General features: G+C 55.6%; 1 protein-coding gene across 7 annotated transcripts in view; it reads left to right on the forward strand.

Moving 5' to 3' along the window:
* Positions 1–12,968, forward strand: part of SNPH (syntaphilin) — a 42,221-nt gene extending 29,253 nt beyond the window's left edge. For 4 of the 7 annotated variants that reach the window (XM_060123162.1, XM_060123163.1, XM_060123164.1 and 1 more), the window contains 3 exons: positions 457–564; positions 5,318–5,467; positions 8,574–12,968. In XM_060123162.1, coding sequence (XP_059979145.1) covers positions 457–564; positions 5,318–5,467; positions 8,574–9,762 — 1,447 coding nt within the window. In that variant the 3' untranslated portion in view covers positions 9,763–12,968. Of the gene's footprint in view, positions 1–357; positions 565–3,001; positions 3,140–5,317; positions 5,468–8,573 lie in introns of all 7 variants that reach the window. The other 3 variants (XM_060123166.1, XM_060123169.1, XM_060123168.1) reach the window with 3 other exon arrangements.
* Positions 12,969–13,502: the final 534 nt, after the last annotated feature.

Below are 13,502 nucleotides of genomic sequence, written 5' to 3' on the forward strand. Positions count from 1 at the left end.
ACTGTTGTTCGATCTTCACAGTTACTGCAGGGACGGCATGCAGCCTTCCACCCAGGCTCCCCTGGCCTCCCCATGCGCCCCTCCTCCTGTCCCTCCTCCTGCCTGCCCCATTCCTCTCCACCTCTGTTTCAGTCCGTGCAGGGACCTTTCCCTCTGGGCTTGGGGGACCCTGGAAGTTGAGGACCCTTGGTAGGGGTAGCTGGGACCCCACCCTTGGCCCGCAGCCCTGCTCAGCCTTCTGGGGAGTCCCGAGGACCGGCCTCCTTCTGGTTTTCCACCTTGATTTGCACTGTCTGTTCTGTCACCCCTGTCTGTGCATCCCCCGCCACGCTTCTCTCCCCGGCGGTGACCCTGAAGTGGGGGCCCTTTGGGCCGCAGCGGCCTGGCGGTGTTCGTCCAGTGTCCGCAGCTGCCCACCAGCCAGAACGAGCACCTGCCTCTTCTTCCTGCCTCCAGGCGCACCTCTCCCCCTGTGAGCGTGCGGGATGCCCACGGCACCTCTTCCCTCAGCAGCAGCAGTAACTCGGGCTCCTGCAAGGGAAGTGACAGCAGCCCCACGCCCAGGTAACCAGCCACTCCCTCGCACCCGGCCTGGCCAAGCTGGCTGGAACCCTGAGTGCCCTGGGGGTCGCGGGAGGTGGACGTTCTAACCATCCCCAACTCTAGCACACTTCCCCGCTGTGTGACCTTGAGCAGGTCACTTCTCTCTGAGCCTCAGTTCCCATCTGTAAGATGGGTATGATCATACCCAGCTGCACGTAACCAAAGTCAGTAGCTGAGACAAACTGGGGGTGATGCTTTCAAAACAAGGGGCCAGAGGCGGGCAGCCCCCCGAAGTGTCAGGGACCCCATCTCCACCATCCTTGGTGTACAGCTGGCTCCTACACCTCCAGGCATCAGGGCAGCATCCAGGAAGGAAGAAGGTAGAAAGGCCAAAGCCCCTGAACCCCCAGAGACTCGTGTTTTTGAGACAGGACACATTGCCCAGGAAATTCTGTCTATACTGTGCTGCCTGGTGCCAGGTATGACCGGCTACAGGGAGAGTTAGTGGTTCCCAGTGTAGGGCCACCCAAGCAAACTGGGAGTTCTGTTGGAGAAAAGGCAAGAATGGATGTTGGGAGGCACCTCATGGCGTCCGCCAGCCTGCTCTTCTGGGTGGTACACTGTGAGGGTGGCAGAGAGGAGTTGTTCTAGAAAGGGAAGTGTGTTACAAGTGCAGCGTGTGCTCTGGGCTCTCAGCAAAGAGGAAAGGCAGGATCGGGCTGGGGAGACGGGTAAGGAGAGCAGTGGGTCCTCAGAGACCAGGACGTGCAGGCTGTGATGGCGGCGCCCGTCCTGCTTCCCAGGAGCGTGAGGGGGGAGCACGGGCTTAGGATGTGAATCGGTCTGAGTCTCCACTCCCTCATCTGTAAAGTGGAGCTTACAACCCGGAGGCTTCAGGGAGTTGATAGCTGCACCCACCACACTCTGCTGCTGGCCCGTAACGCGTAACCGCTCTCATTAGGACTTTGGTTCAACTTGAGAATCGTAGGCAAGAGAAGGCCAGGAGACTCTGGCCTGCAGCTCCCATGGCCAGAGCTCCTCCTGGGAAGGCTTGTCTTGAGTGAGTGTCATTTGTGTGACCAGATCACACTGAGGCGGCAGTTCTGAGTTTTCCACCATGACACGCATGATGGGTGACACACATATGCTGGACCCATGCCCCAGCATCCTGTCTGTAGCTGCCCCCAGAACGGGGGTGGGGGTGGTGGTGTGTGAGTGAGATTGATGATGCATTAATTTACCATTAATGCATTACCAAATGCATTAATTTTTAATGCATTTATTAATGCATTTAAATTTATGCATTAATTTAAGTGTATAATTGGCAACTTTAATACTTTTTTATTGGTAGCAGATTTTTGCCACACGTCATAACTGAAACCCATGGGGGCAGTCCCAGCCCTGAGGCTGAGAGCCGCTTCCATGCAAGGGTCTCCTTGCCACCACCAGAGTTGCTGGTGAGCAGTGCCTCGGCTCTAGCCTCACTATAAGTAGCCAGGTGTTCCAAGGTGTGACTAGCTGAGGGACATGAATTGTAGTATACTTCTCTTCTCAGGTATGTATAGTATATATGTAAATATATACTATATTAAAAAATATTTTTTCCCACAAAGAGCTAGTGACTAAAAATATATCAGTGTTAAATGTTATATTGAGAAGGAAAACTAGTGAAAGCATATGGAAAAAAGTTAAAATAGTTACTTCCTTTATAATCCTCAGCTCTTACTAGTTTAAGTAATCCTCGTTCCTCTACCCCGGCACAGGGAAAAGGCCTCTTTTCCTCACCACAGCTCTGGGTCCCTCTCGCCATAGCCTTTGCAGGGCACCAGGATGTCTGCTGGCCTAACACATGGGGCTCAGGGCCCCTGCTGGCTTCCTCTCTTTTGGAAGGAGATTTCTTAGAGCCCATCAGAGGGGACCCCAAGGTCCCACCCGACACCGCGCCTCTTCCCCTTGCCACACAGAAAACAAGCCAGTGTGTGACCTGACTTGAGTTAAACTTAGAGGCCAGGAGCTGAGTGAGTAGAAGAGAATAGTTTCTCTTTCCCTCCACTTCTGTCCACACTTTCTCTTCAACAGTTTACAATTTACAAATACTTTTTCCTCAGTAAATGTTAGACAGCTTCCCCAAAGCGTTTTTTTTTTTTTTTTTTTTTTTTTTTGCTGTACGCGGGCCTCTCACTGTTGTGGCCTCCCCCATTGTGGAGCACAGGCTCCGGACGCGCAGGCTCAGCGGCCATGGCTCACAGGCCCAGCCGCTCCGCGGCATGTGGGATCTTCCCGGACCGGGGCATGAACCCGTGTCCCCTGCATCGGCAGGCAGACTCTCAACCACTGCGCCACCAGGGAAGCCCTCCCCAAAACTTTTAAAACTGCCTCCAACTTGGCTCCTTCAACAAATGGGCCCCACCAGGGCCTGTCTTTTCTACATCCATAAAATGTGATTGCCTCTTGCTAGACCTGGGACCCCCCGTCCCCTAAAGGAACAGAGCTGGATGGCGGCAAGGCCTCTGCCAAATTGTGTGAGAACACGCCCAGGTGTTTAAGCCAAAATCCAAGGAGGTTTCTTCCCAAACAGAACAGCCGACAGGAAGCTGTGAGTTGAGGTGGCCTGGCTGTGGTCTGCTGGTGGCATGGGGTGCTCCCCTTCCCTGGGTGAAAGCCTCGGCCCTCCCACATCTACTGGGTAGGAATTCCTCCTCCTCGGCCCTGATGGGACCGGGGCGTGCTCACCACACACACACACACACACACACATGCGCGCATCTGCGCCACCCTGTGCTAGGGTGTTTGTGGCTGCAGGGTACAGCTGTGAACAGGGCAATGCCCAGAGACAGCCAGTGTTCCCGTGTGTGCTCACGTGTGCCCCCAGAGCGTGCACATGCAGATGGAAAGGGTCTGCCTGCGTTTGTGTGAATGTGTTCATGGGCTGGTGTCCTAGAGCAGTTGACCCTGGACCAACAAGGGGGTTGGGGTACTGATCCCTCGTGCAGTTGAAAATCCGCGTGTAACTTTTTACTCCCGCAAAACGTAACTGCTAATATCCTACTGTTGGCCAGAAGCCTTCCTGATTACGTAATTAGTTGATTGACATGTATTTGGTGTGTTATATGTATTATAAACTATACAGTAAGCCCCCTACATACAAACGAGTTCTGTTCCAAGAGCGCATTCATTAAGTCCAATTTGTTCATAAGTCCCACAAAATTAGCCTAGGTACCCAACTAACACAATTGGCTATATAGTACTGTACTGTAATAGGTTTATAACACTTTTCACACAAATAATACATAAAAAACAAACAAACACAAAAAATAAAGAAAACATTTTTAATCTTACAGTACAGTACCTGGAAAAGTATACCAGCTATGTGAACTAACTTATGTGATTGGACATGGGAACACACGTTCATCTTTGAAAGTTTGCAACTTGCAGGTTCATATATAGGGGACTTACTGTATTCTTACAATAAAGTAAACTAGAGAAAAGAAAATGTTAAGAAAATTATAAGGAAGAGAAAATACATTTACAGCAATATACTGTATTTATTGATACTGTAAGTTTACATTGTTTTTAAAATGAATCATCTGTCAGTACATCAATATTGTCTTACATGATACAAAACACTGTAGCTGTTACATGTATGACTAGATATCAAAAATGAAAAGATCATGTGAAAAAGAAATTCATATTTATTTACAGGTATAGTGTGCATGCGTTGATAACAGAGAAGCTAGCAATGGTTGCCTAGCTTATCTAATGAATGAATCATTATAAAGTTTTTATGGCATACAGTATTACAGTCATATTCAAAATATGGTATTAGAAACATTGTTATATTTTTCTAAAAACCTCTTACCTGTGATGATAGGCTGATAGGCATTTTCTCCAATTGGGAGAGAAAGGCATACTGTAGGGTAATGTGATTCTTTGAAAGCAAAGTTGTAGAACACTAAGAAAACGAACACATTATTAATATTATATCAACTATCACCCACCTTATGCCAGTGTAAGGACAGGCTGCCACCTTAGTACCAGTCTTGCACACAGTGTTCTACACGCTGAATGCTGAGGCGGTAGTGATGATGACAACACAGAGACGGCTCAAACGGTGGCCGCCATACAGTTACCAGATTTTCACACGAAATCACTCATACACATACACAGCAGATAGATCCTGGCCCACCATGCAGGCCCCAGGATAATATACACATACACAGCAGATAGATAAATCCTGGCCCACCATGCAGGCCCCAGGATAATATACACATACACAGCAGATAGATAAATCCTGGCCCACCATGCAGGCCCCGGATAATATACACATACACAGCAGGTAAATCCTGGCCCACCATGCAGGCCCCAGGATAATTACACGGAGGGGGAGACCTCTCCCACCCTCAGCCTTGGTCTCTGGGCTGGGAGAGTGGACACCTGAGCTCTGGGCTGTGGCGCCGGGACTGGGCTGGCGGAGGGGGCGCCACCCTGGGTGGCGCCAGGCTGGTGCACGCGCTCTGTGACGTGTCTCCCCAGCCCAAGCTAGAGGAGCCCTGAGCTCCCCACCCTGATGCTGTGCTCGAAAGAGCCTTAATGAAACCCACCTCCCAAAGGGGCTGCGTGTTCTCGTGCCCACAGGGGCCCCGTGGGGGAGGCCTGGCCTGCAGCACTTCAGTGGCCAGGGGACCAGAATGGGTAGGTGGGGCCCCTAGCTCCTGGAGGCACAGCGCCTCGCCAGGCCCCTTCCTCCCTCCCTGCTGACAAGCGTCCCCGGCAGGCGCGCCATGAAGTACACGCTGTGCAGTGACAACCATGGCATCAAGCCTCCCACCCCGGAGCAGTACCTGACCCCCCTGCAGCAGAAGGAGGTGTGCATCCGGCATCTGAAGGCCCGGCTGAAGGACACACAGGACCGGCTCCAGGACCGGTAAGCGGGTGGCCAGGGCCCTGCAGTATCTCTGGGAGGAAGGCGTGGCTGGGGGCTCCTCAGCTGCTCCTTGAAGCATCAGGTAGCTTCTTGGGGCCAGGCCTGGAGCAGTTTCCCCTGCGAGGGTCTATCGGGCCTCCCACCCACGGCAGTGCTCTCCCAGTTGTAGCCTGGCAGCCCCATTTGGCCACTTCTCGTGCCCTGGCTCCTTTCTACCTGGGGAGGAGCGGCACAGGGCACTCTTCCTGACTGACCTGTCTCTGTGGGGGAGAAACAACCCCTTAGCCCTCCTTTGCTTCCTCCCAGGAGGTCACCAGGGGCTCGTGACCCACCAGTTCAGGCCCCAGAAGCCTTCCTCCTCATCCACGTGTAGATGATGTAAGATCGTGAGAAACCTTCCTCGGAGCTCCCACCCAGCCCAGGGGTCTCCCAGGAGCCCCCGTGGGCCCGTCTGAGCTCATTCTCCAGACCTGATCCTCCCGGCCTCCCCATTTCCGGGCTGGCGGCTTCATCTTCATAATCGAAGCTTCAGGGCTGCCCTCTGATCTCTTCATCACCTACCCGTCTTCTCCAGACTGTGTCAATTCGGATACACAGCCGACCGTGAGCTGGACAGGGTGCCGTGCAGGGCGCTGGAGGGCAGGCGGGGAGGCCACCACTACCACGCCTTCCTTCATCTTTTCTTTCTTTCTTTCTTTGTAATATAACTGCTTTATTGAGATGTAATTCACATACCATCCAGTTCACCTATCTAAGGTAAACAATTCAGTGATTTTCAGTATATTCACAGAACGGTGCAACCATCAACAGTATCTAATTCTAGAACAGTTCCATCACTCCAGAAAGAAACCCTGTTCCCAGTAACAATCACGCTCCATCTCTTCCCAGCCACGCCATCCCTGGCAGCCACTAATCTTTCTGCCTCTGTGGATTTGTCTATTATATTCCATGTAAATTGGAGCACACAGTGAGCGTGACCGTGTCTCTCTTGACCAGAGCTCTGCCAGGTAGCTGATCCAGTTTGTATCTGTTGTGCTTTTGAACTTGGGGAGGGTGGAGGTGGCATTCTGTGGACCTCCTTGTCTGTAGAGCTAGGATTTCTATTTATATTTCCCACTGTCTTCTCACTGATGCCCTGCGTCTGCTCGGCCATTTACACTGATGTCCTCAGGAAGCAGACAGCCCATCTCCCTGCTTCCTTTCTAGGGCTGCCCGGTGGCTCAGAGCAGACAGTCTGCCCTGTGTGGTTTGGGCAGGGCGCCCTGTAGTGGACACGCCTGCACCTCAGCTCCCCGGCCTCTCCACCTGATACTCTTGTAGTACCTGTGACCATTCTGTACTTGCTGTACTGTCAGCCTCCTCACAGGCTCTGAACATTCAGTCTGATCCTCCCATTCCCGCTGTAGCCTACTTCCTCCTCAGAGAAGGAGCTCTGCTTCTACACTCTGTGCTTTCATATATTGTGTCCCCACTTCTAAGATACCCTTTCTCTCATCTTGCTCCCTTGGAAAACTCATCCTATAAGACCCAGTTCAAATGTAACATCCTGCAGCCCCCTGAGACCTAGACAGGGCTGGGAAGCCATAGCTCTGGGGTCCTGCTGGCTCCCAGGAGGAGTGGGGCCCAGCTGAGCTGAGCATGCCCAGTCCCTCCTTTCAAACTCACTCTTCCTGCCAGGGCTCAGAGTCAGTGAGGAGGGTTATCCTAGAGTGAGCCCCCCACCCTGAGGCAGGAGGAATGAACGTTATCCCCACACCTGTGGGGATGTCTGTTATCGTAGCTCTTGAGCAGCTCCAGGTCCCTGCTGCCATCCCACGTCCATCGCCAAGCTGTATCCTGTTGGGCAGCCCCTCCCCTCCTTCCCCTTCCAGTTGGTGCCATTGCTGACCTTGTGGCCGCTGCAGCCCCGCAGGCCCAGTCCCTTCAGTGTTTTGTGGAGTGAGACTCCTGGGCCCATTTCCTGAATTTCTAATTTGACTTTGAAAAGTGCATGGTGCTTGAGCTGGGTTGGTCACTCTGCTGGACTCATAAAATCCAAAGTGATGTCGTGCCTTTTGGATTTTATTTGTGTGGATGTAGGGTTTGGGCTGAGTGGCTGCGTGTGGGCCGGATCACTAAGACGTTTGCCGAAGGAGGAGCACCCAGGGTGGGAGTTCAGTCCCATGAAGGAGCCTCCTCCTTTCTCACTGCTTTTGGTCCATCCTGTTCAGTCTCACCCTGGCTTTACCTCTGGACTTGATGGCATCATTTTCTACTTCACCTCCTTCCCCTGCACCCCTTGGATTCATCTATGCCTCAGGGATTTTAAAAGCCTGCGAGTTTCTGGACAAGAGTCCTCTGACCGTCTCGTTTGCCTGCTCTTGCCTCTTCTTTCGGGAATAGCTCTGTGCCTTTTCCGGCAATCTTCTGGGTCTTCCCTCTCTACAGTAGATACAGAGAGGAAACATCTAGCATGGATAAAAGACAGCCACTCTGTTCTCATCATTCTCCTCTGATTCATCCACCACTTCTCATCCCTCCACTTGAGGGAAGATGTAAAATTACCAGCTACATCCAAGGCAGTAATTTCTCTCATAAAAACAAAGTGGATCATCACTCTCTCCCCGGGGTCTCTGGCCAAATCGCCTCCATTGAAAATTTCCACCACCGGCTTTTGTAGGAGGCCACATCCATTTCTGCAGAGTAGAGATTTTAGGTTTAGCTTTTGTTGTTTTATGTTAAGATTTTTAAATGGATGTATTAAGTTTTTATAGCGGTAGCATCTTTAAACTGAGAATCTTTATCGTCTGCTGTCTTCTCTGGGTAGTGGATATAAATGTGGACAGTTGTCTGCATTTTGGCTCTAGGGGGTGGCAAGGAGATGGTGGCTCATTCTCGTCCCTGAAGAGGAGGTCTCTCGTGTCCTGAGCCCTGGCCCCTCTCCCGTCCCCACTGCTTCCCCGACGGAATAAAGAGGGTGAGGAAGGAACTCTGAGTCGTTCCTTTGTTTTCAGCTCTGAGGGGCAGCAGCACAGGCCCTGTGTCCTTGGGGACAGCCCCCTCCTTGTCTGTCCTTGGTGATGGTGACAGGCCAGGCGGTGAACATGTGTGTCTCATCTGCTCACAGGGACACGGAGATCGATGACCTGAAGATGCAGCTGTCGCGCATGCAGGAGGACTGGATCGAGGAGGAGTGCCACCGCGTGGAGGCCCAGCTGGCCCTGAAGGAGGCCCGCAAGGAGATCAAGCAGCTCAAGCAGGTCATCGACACCGTCAAGAACAACCTGATTGACAAGGACAAGGGGCTGCAGAAGTACTTCGTGGACATCAACATCCAGAACAAGAAGCTGGAGACGCTGCTGCACAGCATGGAGGTGGCCCAGAACGGCTTCGCCAAGGAGGACGGCGCCGCCGAGTCGGCCGGCGGGTCCCCCGCCCGCTCCCTTACCCGTAGCTCCACCTACACAAAGCTGAGCGACCCCGCTGTCTGCGGCGACCGCCTGCCGGGTGACCACCCAGGCGCCTCTGTGGAGGACGGGGCTGACAGTGGCTTCGCGGCGACCGACGACACTCTGAGCCGGACGGATGCACTGGAGGCCAGCAGCCTGCTATCTTCGGGGGTGGACTGCGGCCCCGAGGAGGGCTCCTCGCTGCACGGCTCCTTCAGCCTGGGCCCCCGCTTCCCCGCCAGCAACACCTACGAGAAGCTGCTGTGTGGCACGGAGGCCGGCGTGCAGGCCAGCTGCATGCAGGAGCGCGCCATCCAGACGGACTTCGTGCAGTACCAGCCGGACCTGGACACCATCCTGGAGAAAGTGACCAAGGCCCAGGTCTCCGGGACAGTCCCCAAGTCAGGGGACAGGTGCCCGGAGTTGGATCCCCACCCCCTGGGGCCCAGAGACCCCAACTCTGCAGTGGTGGTGACGGTGGGTGACGAGCTCGAGGCCCCGGAGCCCATCACGCGGGGGCCCACCCCACACCACCCTGGTGCCAACCCCAACCCCAGCCCGTCGGTGGGCGTGGTGTGCCCCGTGGAAGAGGAGGAGGAGGCGGCCGCAGCCGAGAAGGAGCCCAGGAGCTACTGGAGCCGCCACTATATCGTGGATCTGCTGGCAGTGGTGGTGCCAGCCGTGCCCACGGTGGCCTGGCTCTGCCGCTCCCAGCGGCGCCAGGGCCAGCCCATTTACAACATCAGCTCCCTGCTGCGGGGCTGCTGCACCGTGGCCTTGCACTCCATCCGCAGGATCAGCTGCCGCTCGCTGAGCCAGCAGGGCCCAAGCGCCAGCACTGCTGCAGGCGGCAGCTCGCAGCTCTGAGGCCCCATCCCGGCCCGGGCTCCGGAGGCCTGACTACCGATTGTAGGGGTGCCGTCCTCCCTCTCGCACCTTCCCGTGGGGCATCATCTTATTTATTTAGTTTTGGGTTTGGAGGTGGTGTTTTCAGAATGGTAACAGTGTCGGGGCTGGGAGCGGGGGGTGGGGGAAGGTGTCCCAAAACTGCAACAGGAGAGAAGGGAAGAGAGACCGAGGTCAGGGAAGCACAGGGATGGGACACACTGCAGAGAAAGAAGGTGGTGAGGCCCCCAACCTGGCCCCCCTGCCCCCCTGGCCTCTCACACAGGGCAGCCCCTGCTCAGGAAGTCTCTGGTGTGCTGATCTGGGGAGGCCGGACTTAACTTGTGTGCCAAGCCTCCCCGTCCCCCACCCCCATGTCCTGTCCAGTTCCCTGCCCACCCCAAGCCTTCTCTCCCAAGCCACCCCTTGCCCTCAGCCCAGGCTTCTGGGCCGGTATTACCTCCTCAGACGGAGGCAGCTGCGACCCAAAGTACAGGCAACTGGCCGGGACTCCGAGCGGGTCTGGAACCACTTGGCCTGGGCTGAGCTCCATCCCCTTCCGGCTGCTCCCCGCTTTGGGAGCACGGTCAAGGCCAAGGGCTAGAGGAAAGATGGTGATGGGCAGAGGGCGGTGTGGGTTCTGTGTCTGTCTGTTCGTCCCAGAGCTTCCCCACATCTGTTTTCCTCCTGGCGCTTCTGAGTGTGTCAGATAATTTTGTGAGAGCCAGACAGGCGAGTGCCGGGGTGTGAATGCTAGCCTGAGCCCAGCTTCTGTCTGGAGACGCTGCCAGCAGGAAAGGAGGAGGCGGGGGCTGGCAGCTTAAGGGGGCACCTCCAGCCTTCTGAGACAGGGCCCTGCAGCCTGGGAGGCAGGGCTGGACTCGGCAACCGCCAGCTGACTGCTCCAGGTCTGACTGCCCTGGAGCGCGCCCTAGTTTATCCGGGGACCTTGGGACCAACTTCTGCTTTGCACTGTGTTCACTTTGGGGCTTGCTTCTCACGCATCCCAGGGTCTCCTGTGAGGTGGCTGCTTGCTTTCTAGGATGAGGATTCCTAAATCTTACACCTTTCTGCCTCTGAGGGGAATTCCAGCGGGATGAATGGCAAGATGAGGTTTTGAAGCCATGATGTCCGTCCAGGCCTAAGCAGGGTGTCCTGGGATGTTTCCCAGGTAGGGGGTGGAGTGGGGCTCCCAGCCCAAGCCCAGTCAGCCTGGGAAGGCCCCCCTCCTTCCCCGGGACCACATCTAGGTCCCTCTGCAAAGCTGCTGACATGTTATTTGCATTATCATTTTACAGAGTAAACCCATTCCTCTTCCTCTGCAGGGCTTATACCTATCTCGTCATCCCACCCACTCTTCAGAGTTAGGCCCTACATTGCAGCGGGGGGAGGTTGTTGGTGGGACCCTGTATCTCACTCACCCCTCTGGCCTAGGGGCCACTCTGGTTCTGCCAAGGTTGCTTGCCCACCCCCGCTGCTCCGACAGCTGTTGCCTGACGCATGGGCTCTGCCCTTCCTCTCTGTGCCGCCTACTTGAGGGGGGATGCCTGCATGCACTGGGGGTGGGCAGCCGGCCCAGCCATCGTGGGGAGAGCCCCTCTGCCACGCGCTTTGTGCCTCCAAAGCTCCCCTTCCTCGCTCTGGGCCTCAGACCTGCCATCCTTTGTGGAGCACCCCTCCACCCCAGTCGAACCAAACCCAAACTCTGGGGGCCGGGCTGGGCTGGCCCAAGGGACCTGGGGGTCGTGACGTGGAGCGGCAGTGGACAAACCCAAAGCCAAGCCAGGACTGGCTGCGGACCCCGCCTCCCGTGCCGCGTCCTCACGGAGCTGCGTGGTGTCTCCTTAGAAATAGTCAACAGCTTTGCCGAGAAAATAAATGTATGACTATTATATTTGACAACATAAAATCTATATATTTTTCACCACTGGAATCTAGTCGAGCTGCGGAGCCGCTCTGCTCCGGTCTGCGTCTTGCTGTCTGTGGCCTTCCTACTGTGTCTTGTGTTTTGATGGACGTGGTCAGGGCCGGGGCTGTGGTCCGTTCTGTCCCTGATGCTGGAGGAGCCGCTCGTGAAGCGCGTGGACCGAGGACTGTGGACAAGGTGAGCGGAGCTGGCACCGCCCTCTGCTCCTGCTGTGGCTCAAGACCTGCCTGTCTGGTCAGAGGGCCTCCAGCCCACAGTGTTGGGGGTGCCTCTCTTTTGGGGGGTCTGGTGGGACCTTGACGGGCTTTGCCTCTTGTCGGTGGAGGAGGCAGCTCTCTGGCCCAGGCCTGGGACAGACGCTGGGACCGTGTCGGCCAGGCCCCGGCTTGTGCGTGTGTGCGTGTGTGTGCTCGGTATCCTGCATCTATGCAAAAGGGGCAGCGCTGCCTGGGCAGCTCCCAGGGGCGGAGGCGGAGGCGCAGCAGCCCACGGGCTCAGGCTCCAAGCCCTGACTGCAGGACACAGGATGTGGGACCAGGAAGCGAGGCCAGGGCCCGGGGGCCTCCCGCTAAGTGCTCATCCTCCAAGGCTCCCCTTTTCCTTCCTGCTTAATACCACCTCCTGCTGGGCTGTGACCTTTCCCTCCCGCCCTCCGCTTCTGCAGCAGAGATCTTTGGGGTCTCCCCTGTCCCCAGCCTCTGGCCAGAGCTGATTAGATCCTAAGGGACCATGTTCTCAGGAACCACCTTCTGGAACTGCTGGTCCCTTGGGGTCCCACCTCCAGAAGTGGCTTCTCCTAAGCTATAGGGTCCAGGCCAGAGCTGCTTTGCTGCTCCGCTCGTCCAGGCTCAAAGCAGAAATAAGTCTGCGGCCGGGACTCTGCTCAGAGAGCTGGCCTCAAATGGAGTTTATCCCAAATATCTCCCAAGGGGATAACTTAGCTTTTCACTGAACACCCTTCCCAGTTGCCACTAGCACAGGGGTATCTGGCAGCACCTTGGGGGGTGGGGTGGGGGCAGATGACAAGGTTCTGGGGTAAAGGCCTACAGAGGGGCCTCTGCCCAGGGAAATCATTACCCCCCTGACCTAGGAATCAGTGCACACAAGTCACAGTGCACTGCTGCATTCAGCCATGCCCTTGACAGAGAATTCAGGGGATACAGGAGGGGGAGGTGGGGAGGGGTCTTCACTTTTGTCTTCTTTGTCCTTTTGGTCAGACAGAGTTGTACCTACAGCAGACAGCTCTGAATTAAAGCATGAAAACACAACAAGATCCTTGGCCTGTTTTCTTTATATTGTGTCTTTTGGGGGTGGGGGCGAGGGGGATAAAGGGGGCTCACACTGTCCCCACCTGCGTGGGAGTCATAACACGCATCCTGGGAAAAGCTGAGCAGACAGATCTTTCCTGAGGTTGAGGGAACCAGAGAGCTGCGTGCTTCTGACTCCCCTCCAGGGGGCCACTTGGCGCACCCCACGCCCCCCATCAGACCCGTGGGGCCCTGTAAGTGCACGTGTTCCATCCTCTCCAGCACCCTTGAAGTGGTCCTCACGCCCGTTCTGCAGATGCGGAAGCCAGCTGCAGTCGCTGAGCAGGGGGTGCGCAAAAGCCAGGGCCCCCTTCCAGGGCCCCACACTGTCCCCCTCTAGTCATCCATGCCCCGGACCGGCGGCATGTGACGGTGGCAAAGCCCAGTCACTGCTCTCAGAGGCAATATGTAGCAAAGGCCTTGGTCTCACCACTGCTTAAAAGAAAACCAGCTCTGGCATGTCATGAGACAGAAGATTCTGGAATTTC

The sequence above is a fragment of the Lagenorhynchus albirostris genome, chromosome 15 (assembly GCF_949774975.1).
Source record: "Lagenorhynchus albirostris chromosome 15, mLagAlb1.1, whole genome shotgun sequence".
In the NCBI taxonomy this organism is placed as follows: Eukaryota; Metazoa; Chordata; class Mammalia; order Artiodactyla; family Delphinidae; genus Lagenorhynchus; species Lagenorhynchus albirostris.